The sequence below is a fragment of the Mandrillus leucophaeus genome, unplaced genomic scaffold (genome assembly GCF_000951045.1).
Source record: "Mandrillus leucophaeus isolate KB7577 unplaced genomic scaffold, Mleu.le_1.0 Scaffold1285, whole genome shotgun sequence".
NCBI classification, from domain to species: domain Eukaryota; kingdom Metazoa; phylum Chordata; class Mammalia; order Primates; family Cercopithecidae; genus Mandrillus; species Mandrillus leucophaeus.
Window position 1 is genome coordinate 280,227 of NW_012101238.1, and position 20,174 is coordinate 300,400.

A 20,174-nucleotide genomic window follows, 5' to 3' on the forward strand; every position below is an offset into this window, starting at 1 on the left:
CTCAGCCTCCCAAGTAGCTAGGACTACAGGTGCTCGCCACCACACCTGGCTAATTTTTGTATTTTTAGTAGAGACAAGGTTTCGCCATGTTGACCAGGCTGCTCTTAAACTCCTGACCTCAAGTGGTTTACCTGCCTCGGCTTCCCAAAGTGCTGGGATTACAGGTATGAGCCACCGTGCCCAACCAGCCCTTTTCTCTTTCTCCTCCCCTTCTAGAACACAGATGCCACAAAAGTGAGACTGTTTTGTTATCCCATGGGTCCTTGATGTTCCGTTCTTTTTTGTCAGTTTGTCTTCTCTCTGTTGTTCCTGTTGTTGTCTTCCATTCACTGCTTCTTTCCTCTGTCCCTTTCGTCCTGCTGTTGAGCCCACCCACTTTTTATGTGGGTTTTTTTTTCAGTTTTGAAATTTTTATTTGTTTTTACTTTATGTCTTTTTTCCTGTGGCTTCCTTTTTCTTTGTGGATGCTTTCCCTTTTTCCATTAGCTTCAGCTGTTCTTGTAATTGCTTGTTGAAGCATTTTTTTGAGGGCTCCTTTAAAATCTTTGTTGGATATTTTGGACATTTCCGTCATCTGGAACCATCATCCGTTAATGGTCTTTTTTCATTTAGCTTGAGATCTTCCTGTGTTTTTGGTATTACGAGTCATTTCTGATTGAAAACAGGGCATTTGCACATTAGGTTATGAGACTGGGTCTTGTTTAAACCTTCTCTTTCAGTTGGCCTTCTTTGACATTTCTCTGGCTGGGGAAGTTGGGGATGTTACCTCATTACTGCCAGGTGGAGGTAGAAGTGTCAGCTCCCCACCAGGTCTCTGTTGACACCTGAGGGGCCTAGTCAGCCCTGGGCAGAAGTGGCATCCCCTCTCCTTATCTGTTTCTGCCAGCACAGTGCTGGTTTGTTCTTGGTGTGGTGAGAGTCTTCACCCTCCACTAGACCTCTTTTGACAGCACATCAGCTGGAGAAAGAAGGGGAACCTCTTTCTTGCTGGGTAGTGGCAGGATGCAGGCTCCCAGTGTGGTCTGCACTGCCTTAGTGGCAGCGGGTTGGGTGGGGATGAAGCGTCAGCTCCCTATTTGGCCTTCTCTGAAGCTCCTAAGCAGAGGTATTGGGGTCCTTCTTACAGTCTTTCAAGAATGGACTTTAGGACTCCTTCTTCAGCCTTTGATGATGTTAATGGGGTTAGGGCGTCAGTTTTTCTGTGGTATTTGGCTGGAATAGAGCAGTTATTGTCTAAGTGTTTTCTCTCTTACTGGGCTGCCCCTTTTCTAGTCCTTTGGCCAGAGAAAGCAGGCTTTTGTCTCTTCTCTTTTGATCTGCGAATACAGGCATTTCTGGGTTGCTGGTTCCTCAGTTTCATGCCATGGATATAGGAAGGGAAAAGAAAACCCAGGGAACCCACCACCACATTTTCCCTTGGGAAACATTTGTTTTTTAGAAAATGACCTGGGCTTTTAGCAGTGCTTTGTGGGAGGATTAAGGGAAAGGATGTTTACTCCATCTTACTGGAAGCAGAAGTCTTCTAAGCTATTTTTAACTGGTTAAGACTTCATGTATTTAACGGTCTTGTCTAGTAAAATTTCTACTATATGGTATTGGGTTAAAATAATGTATTTCATAGCTAAACTAACATAAGATCAATAATTATTTTCTAAAGGACAACAGATGAGGATGACTTTGCCTGATATAAGAGGGTAAACCTTTTAAATTTAGTTCTGCGTTCTGTGCCTAGGTTGGGGCAAACACCATGGATAATCCTTTGTTGAAGTACAGTGCAAAGGATTACTTCTTCAAAGCTGCCCTCTGCCACTTCATAGTAGACGAGTTGAATGCCAAGGTAAGGAGTCCTTCAGCACTGATTGACTGATTTCATCCTTAAGAACACGTACACGTTCTCTCTTGTTCTTGGAGTCGTTTCACTGCAATGTTAGTACCAAGAATAAACTGGGTACATTAAAAATAATAGGTATTTTTCTGTGGTATGTGTCCCAGTTGTAATCTTTTAACAGCTGTCAAAGCTGTTCTCAAAAGTTCCCTGATAATTTATAGCCATACCACCCTGAACACACCCAATCTCGTCTGATCTCGGAAGCTAAGCAGTGTAGAGCCTGGTACTTGAATGGGGGGCACTGCCTGGGAATACTTAGTGCTATAGGCTTAAATATATGTCTATATTCACTGGTAGCCACAGTTTTGTTTTTGTTTTTGTTTTTTAGTAGTTTTGCTTTAAAGAAATTACAGGGCCGGGCGTGGTGACTCACGTCTGTAAACCCTGCATTTTGGGAGGCCAAGTGGGGTGGATCACCTGAGGTCAGGAGTTCGAGACCAGTCTGGCCAACATGGTGAAACCCTGTTTCTACTAAAAATACAAAAAAAATTAGCCAGTTGTGATGGCAGGTGTCTCTAAGAGCTACTTGAGAGGCTGAGGCAGGAGCATCACTTGAACCTGGGAGGCAGAGGTTGCAGTGAGCTGAGATCGCACCTCTGCACTCCAGCCTAGGTGACAGAGTAAGACTCTGTCTAAAAAAAAAAAAAAGAAATAAGGAACTAAAGGGGAGGAGGAGACGATAAGAGTAGGATAATATCCATTTAAAAAACAACCAAAAAAACAGGCAAGCTCGGAAACGGTGTTGGAGTGAGGACTGGGAAGCAATTGGAAAGCACAGTGAGCACTGGGAGCCAAGAGGCAAAAAGGCAGGCAGCCTTGGCGTGGCCGGTGTCTGGAGTGGGAAGAGCAAAATTAAAGCCACTAAGAGAATGTTCTTTCTGTCAGCTTTGAGCAGGAAGCTAAATGTAATTTATTTGGAATCTGTACTGTATTAAGAGCTTCTCCATTTAATGGATGGCACAGATACCTGGTCTGTGAGTGTTTACGAATTCATTTTCATTTACACTGTCTTCTCGGCAGCAGCATGACTCAGAAAAAAATGGTTTAGAAATTATTCTTAATTGAAATGGAAAATTCAGAATAGGCAGATTGTCTATGTTGATTCTGCTGTTGAGTTTAACTGCATACTTCTTCAACACTTAATAGGATATAGGTAGATCTTATTTGAAGCTGGTAAAATGTCGAAAGCTTTGTTTAGTAAGTCTGAAATTGATGAGTGGTTTTTCTCTCTCAGCTTGCTCTTGAGAAATATGAGGAAATGTTTCCAGCGTTTACTGATTCAAGAGAATGTAAATTATTGAAAGTAAGTAATACTAGAACTTTGAAGAAAAATGCTTTTGTTCTGTCAGGTGACAACACCTAAGTGGGGTTGGGTATGAAGTGAAGTTTTAATCTATAAAGTCTGCTAACTGAGGGGCCCTGGTACTTTCCTGCTTTAGCATTATAGGTGTTCAAATGCAATTAAGGTCAGAAACATGTAGTTGTATTCTGAAATAGGCACCTCAGAAATGTTAGTACAAAAACTAGATCCCTAACTTGAATCTTGACTTGTATTTGAGTATTTCCGCAATTGTGTGCAATATTTGGCAACACTGGTATTATACTTAAAGTATATATTTAGAAATGGGACTTCATCTTACGGAACTATTTTTTAAAATATTTTTGTGCTACCAGAAACTCCTAGAAGCTCATGAAGAACAAAACAGTGAAGCTTACACTGAAGCAGTAAGTTATGCTTTTGGGACATGTTACATTATTTGAAGATTTAAGTTAAACTTCTTTTCCTTTTCATTATGTAAAATCTAAACATTTATTTGAACATGACTCCAGCATACCTTGAGTTGTATTTTTCAAAGGTCATCTTTTATATATCACACAAATTAAACAGTTCTATTAGCCATGCTGAGATTTGACTTATATTCAAAAGTAATTTAGCTGTAAGACTAGTTCAGGAGCAAAGATTCCATTTATATTCTTATAATTTGCTCTTTTAACTTTTTCTTTTGAAAATAATCTGACCCATAAATAAGTGTAAAGTAAAATTAGTTAAGGCCAGGCACAGCATCTCAGACCTGTAATCCTAGCACTTTGGGATGCCAAGGCAGGCAGATCATGAGTCAAGAAATCGAGACCATCCTGGCCAGCATGGTGAAACCCCATCTCTGCCAAAAATACAAAAATTAGCCGGGCGTGCTGGCACGTGCCTGTAGTCCCAGCTACTCAGGAGGCTGAGGCAGGAAAATCACTTGAACCTGGGAGGCGGAGGTTGCAGTGAGCTGAGATTGCGCCACTGCACTCCAGCCTGGTGACAGAGTGAGACTCTGTCTCAAAAAAAAAAAAAAAAATTTACATTAAATATAATTTAAAATATTAAAACTAAGTAGTGAGAATTTGCTGTATTCGTGGCATGAAATAAATGGAAGGTGGCCAGGCATGGTGGCTCACGTCTATAATCCTAGCACTTTGGGAGGCCGAGGCGGGTGGATCACCTGAGCTCAGGAGTTTGAGACCAGCCTGGCCAACATGGTGAAACTCCATCTCTATTAAAAATACAAAAATTAGCTAGGCATGGTGGAGTGTGCCTGTAATCCCAGCTACTTAGGAGGCTGAGGCAGGAGCCTCAGAACCTAGTGGGCAGAGGTTGCGGTGAGTCAAGATCACGCCGTTGCATTCCAACCTGGGCAACAAGAGTGAAACTCCATCTCAAAAATAAATAAATAAGTAAAAAATAAAAATATATATATTTTTAAAATGAGGGTTTTTTCCTTTATAATTTTTGTCTTTCCATCTTTTGCCATGTCATGTTTAGAATTAAGCAAAAAAAAATTTTTTTAATATATTTTGAAACAGAGCCTCACTCTGTCACTCAGGCTGGAGTGCAGTGATGTGATCATGGCTCACTGCAGCCTCAACCTCCTGAGTTCAGGTGATCCTCCCACCTCAGACTCCTGAGTAGCTGGGACTATAGGTACGCACCACCACACCCACCTAATTTGTGTGTGTGTGTGTGTGTTTTTTTTTGAGACAAGTTTTCACCATGTTGCCTAGGCTGGTCTCTTAACTCCTGGGCGTAAGCTATCCACATGCCTTGGCCTCCCAAAGTTGAAGGATCACACCCAACCTCAAGCAAATTTCTCAGTAGCCTCCTGTAACATGTTCATCACAACTCAGGAGTGATAGTGGAAAGGAATGTTTTCCTGTCGAACTTTTGCCTGCCACATCATTTTCATCCTATTGTAATTTTTTTCTTTGATAATACATTGAAATGTGTTAAAGGAATTCCGCTTCCATACATATTCTAACTCTGCAATTAATGTTTTCCCATGTTCAGTGAGTAATTTTCCATATTACTTTCACATTTTTATGCAATGTCCAGTTTCTTTTGCCACAATAATTATGACTGTTAATGAATTTTCTTTTTACACATGTTTGAAAACAGAGAAATGTCAAGCCCAGGAACTAGTCACTAGTATCATCAAAATAGTAACAGGATAATGAAAAAATAAACAATTTTTTAGTGAAGAAAGTTATAAACCGGAATGATTAATTTCAAATAACGAAGAAAGTTAGTAGATTATAGCTGTAAATGTATAAACAGCTTGGGGTACTATTATTTTGTGTTTTTAATGTATTTACATGGGGTAATTCCTGCTCCTCTTTCTTTATACTAGGTGAAGGAATTTGACTCAATATCTCGTTTGGATCAGTGGCTGACCACCATGTTACTTCGCATCAAAAAGTCCATCCAAGGGGATGGAGAAGGAGATGGAGACCTAAAATGAAATGTTTTTGTCTTTGTGGCATGCAGCTAACTCCTCTTTAGTTTTGTCTTAGGGTCAAGTGATCTTTATGGGATGCCCATTTAATGGCTTAATTTTGTTGCATATGAGCCAGACAGCCTGAGTATTGTTTAAGCTTCCCGAGTCTGTGTTGCTGTGAAATGGATGAAGGAGAGGCTCCTGTTCATCTTGTGGTAATGATGGGTTGTTTCATGCATATCAGAACCCCCAGCGTTTTCTGAGAAGTACTTCAGAATCTCATTCCTCATATTTCACTGGTATTTGTGGAGCCTATGTTTAATGTTGCCATGTGTTTTTATGTCCTTTTTGTTAGACTTGAGTACTCAGCCCAGTTGTTCTCATAGATGCTTTGCATTTTCTCTGTGCTTTGGCATCTGGATATGTTCTTTAAATGTGTGTTTAGTTTAGGACAGTTACTAGGAATGAGTTTATAACTTTATTAGAAATCACTTCTATTTTTGTTATCCTGTGATTATTTTGATGGTGCTAGTGACTAGTTTCTTTGCTTTTTGTGTTGTTCCATATGCTAACATGTGCATGGCAAAAATTTAGAATAGCCAGGGTCTGTAGGCATCACATTGTGAGGAAAGGAGCTTTCTGGAAGTACTTGTTTCATGTATGGATGAGTGTCAAAGTGAATTTGATTTGTACTTAGACACACACACACACACACACACACACACACACCCCACAAGATCTATTAGAAATGGAATTTTTCTCTTTTTCTGGAGATAGTTTTCACTTCTAGTTGGAGTGGAAATCCCTTTATATTTGCATTAAAGTATTTTAATTGGCACAGCCTGCTCGTTATTTTCATGTTTATACACTTTCCCACATTGAGGTGGTGTGTTCTGTGCTATGGCTATAGAAATCTTGGTCAGGGCTGGATAGATTAAGTCAAGCTTGAGAATGAATGTATGTAATTTTCCTGTTTATTGCACATGATGGGTTAGGTGGGGTAAATGTGGTACAGGAATGTACTGTATGCCCAAGTGGACAAGAACCCCAACTTGTTTCTCAGGGGACTTGATTGTTCTCTTAGCTGGTGGAATATTTTGGCTTATGTGTTTGAACTCTGTCATGTTTAATTGGTTTATATATGTATGCTATCTTGATTCATGAACTTGATTCTATTATTTTATATGCTGATATTTAGACATACTCTTGTCTCTTGAATGTCCTCTGCATATTTTATAGTTAAATGATTTATATTTGAAATGTGTTTGTTGCCATACTTAACCCAGCAGACACTCTGACATCATGGAGCTTCACTGATGACAGATAACGAAACTTTCTATGTTATGTCAGGTAGTAGTAAGTAGTATTGGAATGATGTTTTCATTTTTGATGGCTCTCAACTGGAATTGGTAGGATTTTATTGGGCTGAAGTACAGTGAGTGTTTCCAGGCCAAGGGTCAAGTGCAGGTTGTTTAAGAAATGATGAGTAGGTCAGTCTAGGGAGAAAGAGAAAGCAGCAGGAAAGGAAGTGGGAAGGGCCAGCCGAGGACAGATTGTAGAGGATCCACATCAGATGGCCACGAGGACTTGCAGGCTGTAGTTATGGTGGTGACATGCATGAGGTGGGCTGGTAGTGCAGGAAGCTCTGTGATGTCAGAGCATCCACTGGGGGTGGTGATGAAGATGCTCTGTCTGTGGGCCCTAGAATTTAATGTGGATTTCCTCCTTCCTTCCAAGTTCTGAGATTCTTAAATGAGAGCTGGCTGTCTCTAGAGGTAAGACCTGGAATGGAGTCCCAGTTGGTACTTTTTCACTCCCTCTTAGAATCTCTTATGAAAAAATGATCAGAAGGAAAAGTGGGGTTTTGTTTCCCTAGCTAATAATATATCCTACAACTAGCCAAATGCACTTTTGTGAAAATGGGGTGTGAGGAATGGTTCTGCAGCTTGAGCCCTCTGGTTTTAAGTAGTTTGTTTCTACTTGTTTAAAGAATCTTCTGGTCTGACCACTTAAAGTAAAAACCAAATGATTTATTTTAGGGCAATTATGTTTAGCTTTCATCATAATACTCCAACAGACCCCTGTTGGAAGGGGTATGTTTTTTTAACAATAGTGTTTGTAACATTTTCTTGTGTCAATTAGAGGGTCACTTGTTTGTATTGCAGTAAACACTGGGACCAGTTCTGGGGTTAATAATTAATTTTTGTTTTTAATATTTCACATAAAAAGAATCAAAGTAACTGTAATGGCTAGAAGATACCTGCCAGAAGATAAAAAAAAGAATGAGAGAAAAAGCCCAGTCAGTGGTGTGCAAACTTACTTCGTTTAAATGTCTCATGGATGTAGGACAGTGACTTGTTTCAAGATGCCTGTGAGCTAGGTCAAGATTTATAGAATGTTACTTATGAACAAAATATAATTGTTTATGGTAAATTCTTGTACTTTAGCAAATCTGGAGTTAGTTCATAGTCAAAGTCAATTAATATTTCTTACAGGAAACTTTTGCTTTTTGTGGCAACATTTTTATAGCTTGTGTGAGTTCCTTTTTTTATTTAATGATTTCAAAGCAGTATTTTTGCACAGTTGTGACCGTGTGTGGTGGCGTCACTGTAACCAAAGTATATGCACCAGCCCTTGTGCATTTATTGTTTCTCCTGATTTTGTGCATTTAAATGTCCAAATGCAACCTTTGTGACTTCCTCTGGAGGACTTGGCAGCACAGCATGCCCCCGTGACCTGCCTGCTGTGGTATGAGCTGTGACCAAGAGCAGGCTTCCTGCTCCATGGAGTCCTGAGTTGCTCTGGGATAGGGGATTACATTATGAAAACTAACCATGTGTAACAATAAATCTACCTTAGCAGAAAAAGTATGTTTGTTTTATTTTAATCTGTACAGTAAAGTGGAAATTATCAGTAATATTTTGACGAGTCTTCTTGCTAAATTGGCGTAGGTCAAAAGTAGCTTCCATTGTTTCAAGTTGTTCCCGTTAAGATTAAGGCAACAGACGTTAATACTCTCTAGGCTCCGGTCATTTGGTGGGAATTCCAGGGCACCGTAGTGGTTTTGCAGACTGAGGGTTTAGAAGGAAACCCTGGTTACTTCTGTTGATGCAGTCCACTGAAGTACATGATAACCCAGCAGACCCCACATTCTCATCCCTTTCTTGAATCCTTTAGGGTCTACAGTTACTTGCAAAGTTGAGGAAGGCATAGTTGCTGGAAGACTGGTGGGGAGGTGAGGCACCCCTAAGCCTGACACTCTCCTACCCCAAGAAAGTACCACTCAACTATCTGGTCAGTGTGGGCATTTATCTTAATTTTGCAAGTATCTGCAGGGGAGAGGGGATGCCCCTGGGGAAGGGTCAGTCCCACTGACCACTGGGGCCTGAAGTTCTGGTGAGGAAGAGGACCCATGGTGGGTAGTGCAGGCTGGCTTATCCTACCATCCTATCATAGAGCCTTGACTTCAGGTCCTAAAGTATATTCACAACACTTCAAGTAAGTCAAAGCAAATGTTTTAAATGGTAGAACAAGCTGTCCCCGTCTAGGTGTTCTGAGTTGTTGATCATTCAAAGCCTAAATCAAGTGGCTCTTCTCAGAATCAGTTTCCTAATGAAGATGCCACCATGGTAGTTTAAAAGCTTAGTTTTGTCAGCCTTAGTTAAGACTCCACATACAGATTGCCAAAGCTATGCAGATGATTTTCCAAGTCTCATTTAGGATGATGTGATAGATCGGGGTCCCCAACCCGTTAGAAACTGGGCCCCACGGCAAGAGGTGAGCTGCGGCCAGTGAAGCTTCATCTGTATTTGCAGCCATTCCGTGTGGCTCACATTACCACCTGAGCTCTGCATCCTGTCAGATCAGCAGCGGCATTAGAGTCTCATAGGAATGCGAACCCTATTGAACTGCGCATGCACGGGATCTAGGTTGTACGCTTTTTGTGAGAATCTAATGCCTAATGATCTGTCAGTGTCTCCCATCACCCCCAGATGGGACTGTCAGGTTGCAGGAAAACAGGCTCAGGGCTCCCACTGATTGTACGTTATGGTGCATTGTATAATTATTTCATTGTATATTACAATGCAATAATAATAAAGTGCACAATAAATGTAATGTGCTTGAATCATCCTGAAACCATTCTGTCCCCCCACCTGTGGAAAAATTGTTTTCCACAAAACTGGTCCCTGGTGCCAGAAAGGCTGGGGACTGCTGTGCTAGATGGTCCTCTGATCTGTGTGGCTCTCTCAGTGACATCAGATGAAGTATTGTTACTCTCGAGTACATGAATATCATGACGTTTGGTTAAATTAACAAGTACCCATCTTGTTTCCCAAAAATGAACTCCTTGGAGTGATAAGGTTTATTTAACAGGTTAAAAATTAAATTATACACTCAAATTTACTTGTTTGGATAATCACCTACAGCAAAATCACTTATCTGTAAAAATCACCTTAAATGTCTCCACCACACGGCCAATTTTTTCCAAATGACAACAAAGAATTTGGTAAAACCAAAGGCTGCACATCCCTTTGAAGTTTGGGCTACAGTATTTCACAGAAAATGGTTGGAAAATGGTTGAAGTAAGCTCCTAATGGCCCTTCTTGAGGCTCTGGGAGAGGCAGTGTGCCAGTACCTGGGCACTTTCCTCATTACACACTTGGGACCAATCCACTCAGAGGGTGGCCTCGCTTCCACTCAGCATGGCTGTGCTTGGACTTGGAGGAATGGGGCAGATGCTCTAGGAGGTCCTCTGTAACCAGTTTCCTACAGGGTTAGGTTTCTCTGTTCTCAGAGACAGAGAAATGTATATAGAAGTTATATCTTTGATGCCTACTTTTTACATTGAAAAAAGTGGCAGAGAACTTAACCACACTTACACATACCCCAGCCTGGTTGCGGCCTGCACATGAGCAGAGGTCAGGATTTCTCCTCTCCAGAATCCCACTGCCAGAGACCAGCTGGGATCCAGGCAGTTAAACAGCTTAATCCTAGGACTGTATGAAATAAAGGCTTATGGACCCTGATTTTACATTTCATTATTCATGTAATTAAGCAAATGATATGTTTCAATTAAGAATCCTATTTCTGCAGAACCTAAATTATAACAGAAATAGATCTTTAAAAAATTGCAAAACTACTTTTACAAAGCAGACATTTATTAACACCATTTTTTTTGTAGAATTTCTAAAGAAACAAATTCAAGACAAAAATCCCTCCAGTAGGTAACAAAATAATCTATTGTTTCAATTCCTTCTGATCAAGTGACTTTATTCCATAAAACAGTACATCAGCTGGGTAGGTTCGGTCTCCTCTGGATGTGTGACAGTCATTATTTATTTGTTCTGTAAACATAAGTAGGATACAGTGACATTGTCATAACTAAATTTGAAGTAAATTAGTATTGTGACCTCCAAGGGCAGGTGTGAAACATGTTATCAGCACCTGAAACACCTTGTAGTGGTTTCACTAACATAAGTTAAAACATAAGCACTTAGGAAGAAAGTCTTCCCTCATTAATTTCTGACATAGTGCAGCTACATCTTCATCCTGGAACTTACGGACAAAGTACCTTCCTCTTAGAAAATCAAAGTGTTTTCACAGCAAGTTTAATAAATTAAAAATGTAGAGAAAAAAGGAACTAGTGAACAAAAGAATTCTCCAAGGTTCCCTTTTTAAATTAGTATGTTTAAATGTTACATGTGAATCAAAGCATTTCACAAGCACATGGCACATACTCAAGGCCCTAGAACCAAATGTCAACGTTTAGCAAATACAGCAGAATTTGTCTTTTCATTGTGAATTTTTTAAAGCAATAATTAAGTCTTGCATGAAACAGCCAAAGGAGCATTTGAGACAAAGTTACTGGTTCTTCACAATCAACTCTTTAAGGCATAATCGGAGGTAAGTGTGCTGAGACTTTTGGTCCCTTCTGCTATGTTCTCATATGCTCCCAAGGAAACAGACATGTCAGTTACTTGCCTGTTTCCATCTCTAGGTGTGGAAATGAGAAGTCTGGGTTTCTGGAAATTACAGAAATCAAGTCAGAAAAACCTGGCAAAAATATTAATACTCTGTTCTACAATTTGCCACAGTCACCTCATTTTGCAAATAAAATGACTACACAACTTTCAAGTACTCTAAAGCATCTTAATTTTTCATGCCTCTGCAAAAAAATACTATATTGTTTTGCTAGACTCTTTGGTAGGACAGCTTTTACCTAATCTGATTTTTTTAAGACTGAAACTGAACAGCCTCATCTCATTTCTAATGAGATTTTAGACAAACTCATTTGATTTTATGACAAACTTCCTAGCTGCATATGTGCTGAGATTACGCAAGCAGTTTTGCAGGTGTTCAATCTGTCATACCTTGTTTACTGCCTACAAATAGGGGGTGGGGAGGAATTAATGCAACCATCCATTTCTTCTGTTGCATTTGAGGGTCCCCACAGAAAATCAGATTTGCTTCAATTCAACAGGGAAGAAATGGCTGAAAATATGTGGCCCCAGTTTTATTTCAGCTTGGAAGAAAAATACCTTAAAAGTAGTTATGAGAGAAGTAAACGCACATGGAAATATAAGGCAGGGTGAGAAGCCAGGAAGACTGCTAACGACAATATCAGGAGCTGGTTCAGTGCTCTGTACTCTGCAATTAAGACCAGCAGTTGTCTAAACAAGATAATCAAGAATTAGAACGATTAACATACACCCTACACCAGAATTAAGTGAGGTTATGTTCACTGCCTTGTTTGTCAATAAAGTAGCTGAGATCATGCAGATCAGGATTTTTGAGGGAAAGCTTTTAAAATGCTGTGATAAAGCCGTGCAAGTTAGCAGAAGTTCAGGAAAATCTGCAGAGGCCGTTCTTGCCCACATCTTTGCAGGTGAACAATTGTTTATCTTAGCCCCACATCATCTTGACTTTCAGCTACCACACACGCAGACTAACAGGATGAGAACTGCTTGAAGCTCTTATTCCATGTTGCTCAAAGAGTGAAGCTGTGTGGGCATCGAGTCTGTCTGTGGGGTCAACTCACTAAGCTCGCTGATGGTGGTGGCCAGCAGGGTGTCCTGGGACACCACGGAGTCATCTGACTTGCAGGCTGTGTCTGCAGAACTGTTCTCCTGCATGGTAGGTACAGTGCCTTGGACTGCAGCCAGGTTGTGGAAATGGCCATTTTCTGCAAAAGACAGCAATTTATCCGAAAGTTTGGACGACACATACTCTTCGTCAGGCTGTTCAGTCTTGTGTCCGTCATCGTTCTTGGGTGAGCCATCTACAATGACAAGGAAAGACTTCCATGGAGTATTCTTATCGTGTATCTATAAGTTAAACACAAAACAAAAGTCACTGAATGTGTCTCTGAACAAGTGCATCTTTTAAAACAACAGTCCCTCTACACCTTCAATTTTCAACTTTCACTAATAAGTACCCGCCTGCCGCCACCCTCACTGTTACAGAGTAGTCATCGTGGATTGTGCTTTCCCTGGGCCTTGGGGCTTCATTCACTCCGTGAGTGTTCCACTGCAGAGACAACCCAAGGAGAAAGTACCTGTTGTCTCGTAACCACCTTGGAGAATGGTGGTAGGTATTTCTCTTTAGGGTTCCATGTATCTAAGGGCAGCAGCTTGTTTCTCAAAAAAGCCAACCCATTGCTTACTGAGGTGTGCCGCCGAAGAGTGGACTTGTCGGTAAATGTCCGTCCGCACGCATTGCACATGAACGGCCTCTCCCCTGTGTGGATGCGGCGGTGACGCTGGAGGGCGTTGAGCTGGGTGAACTGCTTGCCGCACTGGTCACAGCAGTAGGGACGCTCCCCTGAGGCAGGGAGAAAGGAGACTGCTGGTGGGTCTCTTTGGCCTACTGTGCTTAATTCTGAATACACACTTGAATGAATGATGCTGCTGCAAACCACTGGGAAGCCTCAGCATCCAGCATAAGGAAGGTTATGTTGGGAACACCTTAAGGGCTACAAATCTATCTCTATAATACCAAGAATTTATGGCCTACACCAAAAAGGGGCCAAGACATGTGCCTGCAGCAGGTATTATAACTACAGGAATGACACCTGTTTTCCACAGTAATGGAGTTAAAATTACAAGTCCCCTAACAACTGAATATGCATGTGTGCGTGTGCATATACTAACATGTACAGATCATCCCTATGTCCACACATCCACATCCACTTCCTACATTCACACCATGACTAAGCTGTCTGTCCTTTTCAGTAAAAACTCCATGTAGCAAAGGGACTTAGTCTTCTCCCATTGTAAGTGCTCCCACTTTTCAGTTTCTCTGAGTTAGAAACAATCTCTAAAAAAATGCTATTATGACATACAAAGTTTGGCCAGTTTTCTTCAAAAGCTTAGTTCCAAGTAATTTACTGGTAAATCTACAAGTTTTGGAATTTTTTTTTTTTTTGGCCAAACTAAACTCCCTTCCCTGGGACATTCCAACCATACCTGTGTGGACTTTAATATGCTGGTAGAGTGAATTCCGCTGGGCAAAAGTCCTGAAACATACTTCACATTTAAAGGGTTTGGATCCAGTATGGATTCTATTGTGGTGTTTTAAGTACTCCTTAGAAGCAAAACTCTTGCCACATGTTTCACACATAAAAGGTCTTTCACCTACATGAAAAAATGAAATAAAGTCATAAACAATACAGGCATGAAAAACCCATGGAACAGTAGGCCTACACTGTTAAAACCCACGTGAACTCCTCAAAAGTGCCTGTAGACAGCATGTTACATTTTCTAGTAAAAACTATCATAAAATATACATGTAAGATGCTTGGTACTTACTGAAAGTTGGTGTAAAATATCCTTGGAAATTGCAAGAAAAATTCCATTTGACTAGAATCAAAGAGGTATTGTTTGTTCAGCTGGCTCACATTTTAGAAATTATTCTAAACAAGAAAATAATTTCACAACTTCTGTTTGGAGGAACTGCTGGATTATTTTCAAAGGAACACTTCTATGGATCTTTATCAGAATAAAGGGGAAGTTGACAATGGATATATATCACTATTCTAGAGTAGCAACTCCAATCAACTTGATTGAATTGTAGGACAAAAGTTTTAAATACCATCTCACTTTTTGTAGTTTAATCCCACAAATCAGACTTACCAAATTATTAGCTGTGCCCCTGATTTCACAGACATCAAAATAAAAAGTGACTTTAATAAAATCTTACCATGTTAATATTCTTACCAAAGGACCAATTCTAACTTAATCCTTCATTATAACCTGACCTTGTCCCCGATCCCAAGCTTTCTTTAGACACCAATTCTACTCATTCTGTAGTCGTAACTCATGTCATTAAATGCTAATTTCATGACATTAAATGAGATTTGCATTTAATGACATGAATTATGACTTCAGAATGAGCAGAACTGGTGTCTAATCACACAGATGTGTCTAATGAGTCAGAGACATGTCATCTCTGTCTCACCTGCATTTGAACTTCAGACTTATAAGCCAGTGTTTACAAGTAAGAGTAAAAAATGCAAGCAAAGAAGAAACTTAGAAGAACTGGAATACTTCAGTGCTGTACGCTTCTGTATCTTCCACAAGATTCTGAACCTCAGGGTTACTGTGCTGAAGCAGAATAAAGCCAACTTAAATTTTCTCTGTCACATAATAAATCATAAAGACTTGGGAAAACAGAAATGAGATAATCCTTCTACCTTAATATATCATAACAGCTTATTTTCTTCTGGTCTTTTATGTGCAGGTTTTCAATACAGTTGAGGTTAACTGTACGCTTAATTGTGCATTTTAAAGTTGAACATCCAAGCACAGACTTTTTCATGTCGTTCAGAGCCCTTACTCTGAATAGCCGGGTCATAAGCCAGGGTATAGATTTACCAGAGTTTACTGGAGCACTTCCTTGTGCTGTTTCCCATTCTTAGTTAATAAAAATAGCAAGAAGTGGGGATAACAGCATATAGCTCTTCCCATATGTTGGACAATTTCTTTAGGACAGAGTCTTAGAAAAAAAATTTTCAGTTAACAACAGTAAGAACTATTTTATATCTCTTGATACCTAAGACTTGCATGCCAGATCCTATGGCCTGGTGGTATGAAAGCCAAGGCCACATGCACACTAGCAACGAAGGCAGTGGGTGTATGTTTATTCATTTTGCTCACTTACTAGGAAAAGCTATATCATGGCTTTAACCTGCACCACCTTGACAGATGTCAACTTCAAAGTTAATCAATTGCATTTCCTTCTACATCTAGGAAAGACATTCAATCACAACAGCATGGGTATTTACCTGTGTGACACCTTTTATGATAAATCAGCATGTGGTTCTGAGTGAATCTTGCACCACATTCATCACAGACAAAAGGTTTTTCCCCTGTATGAATTCTGAAAGTACAACATTCAGATGATAACTTAGGATGTATTTCAAAGCTTACTTTGCAGTACAATTTCCACTCTATCCTGCAAAAATCATTTATTCCAAGAGACCTAATGAGAATGACTGTAGTGACAGGTCAAGAGCCCATAATCTCCATCCCAAAATAAACTGAGTTTCTGCACAAGGTCAATGGATCCACATATTTTCCCTAAGTCACTGACCGGAATGTTCATCTACACCTGCTCATAAGCCCTGCTGCTGGTGCTATAAGGCATGTGCAGGTAGAGACCAGGCCTTTGCAGATTTTTTAAAACACTAAAGACCACCATCTAATATTTGTAAAGCTATCTCATACAGAATAATCAGCCACAAACACCTTAGGAACTACTGCTGATTAAGTGTCACATGATCAAAAATGTTACTCTCATTTCCTAATATGACATAACCGGTAGAGAAAGGAGAACTGTTCTCAAAATGCTGAAGGTGGCATTTTTAAAATGCATAGGCATTTTAATGTCACAACTAGTATGAAGCAGCAATCAACCATAATTTACTGAGCACTTCCTAAACCAAGTATTTTTAACTTATTAGATAGAGTAAAAGATGAACACCATGCTACTAACCCAAGACTGACCTAGGTTTGAGGGCAGAACTAGAATAGAACAGAAAACAATGGCTTGTTGGGATTTCAAGAATAAACATACTAAGAACTATAAGGAAACTTATTTAAAAACATCACCACACACCTATAGTTCAGAAACATATTAAGAAACAGAAAGCATTGTCTGTCCAGATTCTGGAGTGTAGACTGCCCAGATGGCACTCCTTCCAAGCCTGAGAACCGAAAGACCAGAGACGAATCCTAAAGCCCTAAATGGCATCTCACTGAGGTCTCTACTGAGACTGTGGGACCTGGGGGGGGGGTCACAGAACTCAAGATCTAAACGAAGAGTCAGGAAAGGAGAAATAAAGGCAACGAGGCCCAACTCTTCCTCCAGCACAGCGGTGAAAGCCCGTGGCCACTGTCGCAGTCCCACCAGGGGGACGTCCATGCCAGCAGGGGCGCCCCGGGGGTCTCAGAACAAGGGAGCAGAGCCATCATTCGCAGCCCCTCTACCTTGACAGAGAACTCAACGCTGTCTCGAAATAAGCCCCCAGATTTGGAGAGGAGAAATTAAGCAGTGAGACATCACTGGGTCCAAATCCCAGGACGACCTCAGTGCTTGACACGCCCTTCCAGTGCGCAGGGACCCCTCTGGACGGCTCCACGCGTACCTCATGTGCGTCTTGAGCGCAGACGGCTGCGAGAACCTGGCGCCGCACTCAGTGCAGCCGTAGGGCCTGTCTCCCGTGTGTGTGCGCTCGTGCAGCCGCAGCGCAGTCTTGGAGCTCAGGCCCTTTCCGCACTGGCCGCAGCGGTGCCGCTCGCCTCCACCCTCGTGCACCTGCAGCACGTGCCGCTTCACGTCCTTCTTGCGCTTGAACTTCTTGCCGCACAGCTCGCATGGGAAGTGGCGCTCGCTGCTGTGCACGTGGCGCTGGTGGCTCTTCAGGTTGCAGCGGTTGGCGAAGGTCTGGCCGCAGGTGTCGCAGCGGTACACCACTTCAGTGGCCACGCCGTGGCGGTGCTTGCTGTGCTTCAGGAAGCTCTTCTCATACAGAAACGCCTTCTCGCAAATGCTGCACTTAAAGTTGCTCTTCTTCTTCTCCCCTTCTTCGTCCTCCTCCTCCTCCTCCTCCTCTTCCTCCTCCGGCCCTGCTTTCTTCGACACTTCCTCCAACTCAGCACCCACCTGGCAACCCTCATTTTTGGAAATTGGCTCCATCTCTGTGCCCACCCTGTCCGGGCTTTGGTCCTGGGGACACCTGTAGTCCCCCATGTCACCCTCAGCACTTTTCTGCTGCTCTCGGAGTCTTCTCGTATATTTCTTTTTAGGGATCTCCACAAAGACCTTCCTCCCAGCCAACCTTCCACTAGCTCTCCTGATTTTAGGGTAGGGAGGCTTAACTACCTCTTTCTTCTTGTCTAGTTTGTCCTTGGACTTCTTTGGTGGCAAATCTGAAGACATGCCATTGCTGGCTATCTCTCCTGGGTAGCCCAAGGAATCCGTGAGACCATTGGGGTGAGGGCCATCCATGGCCACACTTGCCCTGGGGGCAGGAGCAGCACTAACTTGGGAGCCACTGCTCACCTCCACCTCCTGGGACTCTGAGAAATTTTGCAACTCCAAAAGTACCGACTCTAACATCTGTTTTTTTAACTGAAAACAAGTTTCTGATAAGTCCAAACATTTCAGCTTTTCAGCCATTTCCAGCATTCGTTGCACCCGATCTTCTTCCACCTGTACCTTTGCAGTGTAGACAAACTCAAGAAATGAAGCAAAGTCAGCAACCTGCACTTCATTTAAGTAGACATTAGTCCTAGTACCATCCCCACTCTTCTCATTAAGGAACACTTCCTTAAAAAACTTGCTGGTGGCAGCCAGCACTGCCTTATGGGCCATGAAGTCTTTGCGGACGCCCTGATATTCCACGCTGACTGTCACATCACACAGGTGACCCAGGAGGCGAAGTTCATGCATCTCATGCAGTAGGTTAAATGGGGAGGATTTGGATTCCAGCAGAACCGCACCGCTTTCCATCTTTCTTCCTTCCAAAAACAGCTTTGAAAAAGAAACAAGAATTATGCATGAGCAACCACTGAAGCAAAAGGACTAAAATTTATGAGGATTCCTTCAGTACTTGAGAAGATATAGACTCATTAACAATCTAGCATTACTCAGGTAAAGATTCGAATGACATTTTACTTCTTAGCACAGTTTTCTAAAGTGAAGTTCCTCATGCATTTTCCTAAGGTAATAAATTGGCATGAAAAAAATGTGTATTCTAAGATTTGCTCCAGTGATAAACAAATGATGGAAGCTGTGATTAGTGAAATACATTAACACAGTATTTTGCTCACCAAGGTCACTGTCTAATTTGCTTACAAATATAGACCCCAAAACTATAAAAGAATTCATGGCAACAATAACGTCTAGTTCTTTGATCAGGACACCAGATAATTAAAACTCATAGCCACCACCATCTGGGAGCAAATCCAAAACCTTAGGGAATCATTTCTGCCTTTGAAAAGAACCAACTAAATAACTACTTTCCATGAGGAAAACTTCTCGGAAAAGTAGTTCCCAACATCCTAAACTCCTCATAATTTGAATTATTGTTACTCTACTGAAATAATGCAAGTTCCACAGCTTTTACAAGCTGTGTTCCTTTGAGCAAGCAACTTCTCTGAACCCATTTCCTCCTCTGAAGAAGGCTGACCGGCTGTTACCAGGGTTCCATGAGCCTGAAACTTGCTGGCTAATTGTTATTGGTTTCCCACACATAGGCCAAGGTGCTACAGTGATCCCCATTTCATAGATGAGGATCTAACAGGGTAAAGTCAATGGCTGGTTGGGATCTGAGCCAGGCCCTGGTAGGACTCCGGATTCAACTCAAACTACTCAACACCCTCTTCCCCTCAGCCTCGCCAAAGAGACAAAGGGCTATCGTTAGCCCCTAAATCTTTCCACTGCAGTGGGTATGCAAATTTCACCAACCCCACCCAAGGCCTCCAGATACCTTCACCCCCATCATCATTTGTGCTGCTTTGCCCCCAACTCCCTGAATATGTTTTCTCCACGAAGTTCGTTCCTGCCCTTCAGTTCCTGAATCTAGCTTCCTCTTTAATTCCTGTTACCATCCATCCAAAGCACGGTGCCTTCCTTCTAGCCTCCTTCGTCCAGATCACAGATGTCACCTCAGATTCAACATGTCTAGAAAAAAACTTGTCATCATCTTCCCTGAAAAACCAGTCCCACCCCTCTCCCCTTCTCTGGTCTCATCAAAGATACCGCTCCCTACAACCACCAGTCCCCCAAACATGCAAAAGACTGCTCTCTGGGAGTTCCGCTATAAACAAGTACCTATGAGGTTTTTTGGGGGGTTTTTTGTTTGTTTTTTTTTTGTTGTTGTTTTTTTGAGACGGAGTCTCCCTGTGTCTCCCAGACTGGAGTGCAGTGGCATGATCTCGGCTCACTGCAAGCTCCACCTCCCGGGTTCACGCCATTCTCCTGCCTCAGCCTCCCGAGTAGCTGGGACTACAGGCGCCCGCCACCAC

General features: G+C 41.7%; 3 protein-coding genes across 5 annotated transcripts in view; 2 read left to right on the forward strand and 1 right to left on the reverse strand.

Moving 5' to 3' along the window:
• The window catches only part of NAPB (N-ethylmaleimide-sensitive factor attachment protein, beta), a 59,950-nt gene extending 52,897 nt beyond the window's left edge, over positions 1-7,053 (forward strand). For both annotated transcript variants that reach the window (XM_011972310.1, XM_011972311.1), the window contains 3 exons: positions 3,123-3,191; positions 3,563-3,613; positions 5,560-7,053. In XM_011972310.1, the coding sequence (XP_011827700.1) occupies positions 3,123-3,191; positions 3,563-3,613; positions 5,560-5,670 (231 nt within the window). In that variant the 3' untranslated portion in view covers positions 5,671-7,053. The remainder of the gene's footprint in view (positions 1-3,122; positions 3,192-3,562; positions 3,614-5,559) is intronic.
• Positions 7,054-9,991: 2,938 nt separating this feature from the next.
• Positions 9,992-18,674, reverse strand: GZF1 (GDNF-inducible zinc finger protein 1). Of its 2 annotated transcripts, none has more exons than XM_011972313.1 (5): positions 17,291-18,674; positions 15,929-16,023; positions 14,112-14,279; positions 13,310-13,467; positions 9,992-12,925 (listed from the first exon to the last, which is right to left on the reverse strand). In XM_011972313.1, exons 1-5 carry the CDS (start codon positions 18,655-18,657, stop codon positions 12,677-12,679), a joined length of 2,037 nt encoding a protein of 678 aa, XP_011827703.1. In that variant the 5' UTR covers positions 18,658-18,674; the 3' UTR covers positions 9,992-12,676. The 2 variants fall into 2 exon arrangements, with proteins under 2 accessions (XP_011827703.1, XP_011827702.1); XM_011972312.1 differs by having other exon boundaries at positions 9,992-12,971.
• A 1,152-nt stretch (positions 18,675-19,826) lies between these two features.
• The window catches only part of LOC105533785, a 7,328-nt gene continuing 6,980 nt past the window's right edge, over positions 19,827-20,174 (forward strand). The window contains exon 1 of the mRNA XM_011972315.1: positions 19,827-19,976. Coding sequence (XP_011827705.1) covers positions 19,827-19,976 — 150 coding nt within the window. The remainder of the gene's footprint in view (positions 19,977-20,174) is intronic.

What these genes read in the sequence shown, in the direction of transcription:
- GZF1 (XM_011972312.1), bottom strand. Translation starts at nt 18,657, where the DNA reads ATGGAAAGCGGTGCGGTTCTGCTGGAATCCAAATCCTCCCCATTTAAC. An exon ending in GCGCTCAAGACGCACATGAG is followed by an intron (nt 16,024 to 17,290) that starts GTACGCGTGGAG and finishes TTGTACTTTCAG; the next exon opens with AATTCATACAGGGGAAAAAC. An exon ending in CTCTTCGGCGGCACACCTCA is followed by an intron (nt 12,972 to 13,309) that starts GTAAGCAATGGG and finishes TTTAACTTATAG; the next exon opens with ATACACGATAAGAATACTCC.